At 35.3% G+C, this 3,503-nt stretch overlaps 1 protein-coding gene across 1 annotated transcript; it reads left to right on the top strand.

The window, feature by feature from the left end:
• The first annotated feature begins 579 nt into the window (after positions 1 to 579).
• Positions 580 to 1,934, top strand: LOC111395755 (long-chain-alcohol O-fatty-acyltransferase-like). The gene has a single exon (XM_023021889.1). It carries the CDS (start codon positions 808 to 810, stop codon positions 1,891 to 1,893), a length of 1,086 nt encoding a protein of 361 aa, XP_022877657.1. The 5' UTR covers positions 580 to 807; the 3' UTR covers positions 1,894 to 1,934.
• Positions 1,935 to 3,503: the final 1,569 nt, after the last annotated feature.

Below are 3,503 nucleotides of genomic sequence, written 5' to 3'. Positions count from 1 at the left end.
TCAATTTGCCGCTGAAGAAGTTGTCGGCGACCTCCATAGATTCTTTCATTTGATGAAGTTATTTGGATGCCAATGATGGGTGGATGTCGGCAACTGTACGAGAGAATGATGACAGATGGGCGCGCAGCACTAGACTACAGCCCAGTACTGCCTCCTCCATATCTATCATCGATCATGCATTTCATGGATCCATAATTTTTCAACTACACATTCTTTAAATTTTTATCAAATCAGCTAAAAATTTGATTTTTTTCTATACCAAACAGGGGCTTTATTAAAAGTATGATACTTTTTGGGCCCCATTTTCAGAGAAAATTGGATTTTTCTAATAGTAATTTTTGGAGAATGTCTGATTAAAAATGAGTTTTGATTTAAAAAAAAAAATGGGACGAGGAGGTCAAAGATGACCAAATAAAATGTGTGGTTGAAAAGTTAATGAAAATTGTAAATTCCATAAAATATATGGTTGGTTCATACATTGATTTTAACTATACTTTTCCCAATCAGTAGCTAAATTTTCGCCACAATAGACAGAATGTAAAAGATAGTGTCAACCATAAGTGTAAAAGAAGCATAATTCGTTCTTTTGTTCACTAACATAAGTAGTTAGCACACAGGTAACCTGTAATCACATATCCACTTTTCCAGCTTTGTATCAACTGTTGAAGTAGACAAGTCATTTTCTTAATCATTCATTCTTGGCTACCTGTTTCTCAGTAGTTAGTTGATGGTTGATATGAAATAAATGTGAAGCAATGAATTTTGCTGCTTCGACAGTTTGAATTAGTAGTACTATTAATTAACTACATGCATTTCAGTATGTGCTTGAATACAATATTCAGCATGGATCCTGAAATCCAAAGCTTCATCAAGGTGTGGTTCACTGCAATTTTATCTATGATTTACTGCTACTGCATCTCGGTCCGCCTACGTGGTGGCGCCACCAGGTTATTCTCTCTCCTCCCCGTCATCTATCTGTTCACCACCCTCCCGCTCCATCTCACCTCCATCCACATTGGTGCTGCTACTATTTTATACCTTGTTTGGCTTGGAAACTTCAAGCTCCTTCTCTTCTCCTTCGATCAAGGCCCTCTATACGCGACGCCGCCTTTGTCCCTCTTCCATTTCATCTCCATAGCGCTCCTTCCCGTCGAAACCAAGCACAACTCATCTTGCAAATCAAATGCCAAAGTCTATCATCAACCAGTTGCGTCTGCTGTTAAGGTTGCTCTTCTGGCTATATTTACTCGTATATACGAGTACATGGAGAATGTGCATCCGTATATATTATTTACTCTGTATTGTTGCCATCTTTATCTTGCTCTCGAGGTGATTTTAGCCATTACCGCAGTTCCGGTGAGGGCCATTCTTGGACTGGATCTGAAGCCACAGTTCAACGAGCCATATTTGGCCACATCACTGCAAGACTTTTGGGGCCGTAGATGGAACCTCACCGTCAGCAGTATTCTACGCACTGCCGTATATCAACCTGTACACAGTATTTCTACACGTATTTTAGGCAGCAATTGGGCGCGGCCTTCGGCCACCATGGCCACATTCTTGGTGTCTGGTCTCATGCATGAGGTGATTTATTATTACTTATCAGGTGCATATCCCACATGGGAGGTGACGAGGTTCTTTGTTCTTCATGGGATTTGTGTGGCCCTCGAGATGGCCGTGAAAAAGGCATTGGGCGGCCGTTGGCGGTTGCACAGGTTGGTTTCGGGGCCGATGACGGTGGCATTTGTAGGAGTCACGGGCGTGTGGTTGTTTTTACCACAGGTGATTAGGCATGGTTTAGACAAAAAGGCCATAAGTGAGTATACAATTTTGACACAATTTCTTCTTTGGATTTTGTGTCTATGTGTGATATCAAAAACCCTTCTCATATAATCTATTTATTTCAAAATAAGTATCTTATTCTTTCGAGCTCATTATCATTTTTCATTTTTCATTTTTCCTAGTGATGGAGCCAAAAAAACTCAGTGTGATAAACTGCAAAATTACGAATAATTACAGCACAAATACATATCAATATAATTAGTCATTCTACCTTTTTATAAATTTGCTAGTCTTCTAAGATTCATCAGCAGCCTAATTAAGGTTCGTTAACATAAATAAAATAATTTATATCGACTTAACAAAATTGGAACATGGATCAACAAAAGCATTAGTGAGCGTGTTAATAACTTAAACATTTGTTATCAACATCGACAAAGAAAAATGGCTTCTACAGTTTGCAAATTTACAAGGGACGTTTTGTCGAAATTATTTTTGTTACACTACAAGAAATAATTCAACCAAATGAAGAAATTGGCACGTTAAATATTTTTGTTGAACTCATAAATTTGAATATTATTTTTGTTGGTTCTTAAATTTTACACTAATTCATAAAAATAAAAATAAAAAATTTACTTTACAAAATTGCATTTAATTATACTATGCTACTTGTGAGAAAACTAAACCCCCCCCCCAACACCCCCCACCCCCAAAAAAAAGGGAAAAAAGAAAATCCGACAATTCTCGAAACAACAGTAGTTCCCACCAGTACTCTGCACTATTCTGTGCCAATGCGCCAATGTTTGAGCCACGATTTTCCAAAATTTATTTTCAAAAATTCGTTTTCAAGTATACATTCTCATAATAAAATAATTTTATACATAAATTCGAATTTCTTTCTTATTTTCTAATAATGCGTTCTCTAAAAAATTACTATTCCAATACTACTAACCCAAAACGGGGCTCAAACAATGTTAAATTTTTGGACAAAAATAGCCATTCATGTTATCAGTACTTTATAATTTAGGTTGTCGCGGTTGTTTGATATTTTGTAATTAATATCTATCTAATCAAGTTTTAACATGAATTGATTGGAAGATGTGTACGTAGAGATTGAATTTATGGACATTGGTGCCTACTGATTTTAATGTAATTAAGTTCAAATAATTATCTTAGTTTGACGAGAACTCGTTTTTACTATGTAATTTGTAAAATCAATTTTGACTATTGAGTTTAGACGTTAGAAATGATTTATCTTCCTTCAACAATTAAATTAAATCTTGTGAAAGATAATATGTTGAATATATTTAAGCATTTATTGCTTCCTCGTACCACCTAAAATTGAAAAAGCCTATGATGCTTAAACTTCAAAATTTATTGCAAGAATTCGGACAGTTTTTTAAGGGTTGCTATAAGTTACAAAAGGAGAAAACTTTGGTTGCAACTTTATAGAAAAGAAAGCAATTAGATACTTAAAGTGAAGCTATTGTTGTAGAAATTTCTCATGATAATAGAGAACTTTTTCTTATTTTTGACTACGATTCCAAAACTGACGAGAATTGAATTCGTCATACAGTTTGAACTTTTCATATGTGTTCCAATCGAGATTCATTTTCAATATATGAAACAATTTTGAAAGGTATTGTGATAATGTGAAATAAAACACCATGTAGGATAGCTGGTAGTGGTGGGGTCAAAATAAAGATATTTGATGAGACGGTTAG

Source organism: Olea europaea, chromosome 6, assembly GCF_002742605.1.
Source record: "Olea europaea var. sylvestris chromosome 6, O_europaea_v1, whole genome shotgun sequence".
Lineage (NCBI taxonomy): Eukaryota > Viridiplantae > Streptophyta > Magnoliopsida > Lamiales > Oleaceae > Olea > Olea europaea.
This window is presented reverse-complemented; position numbering and strand designations above follow the sequence as displayed.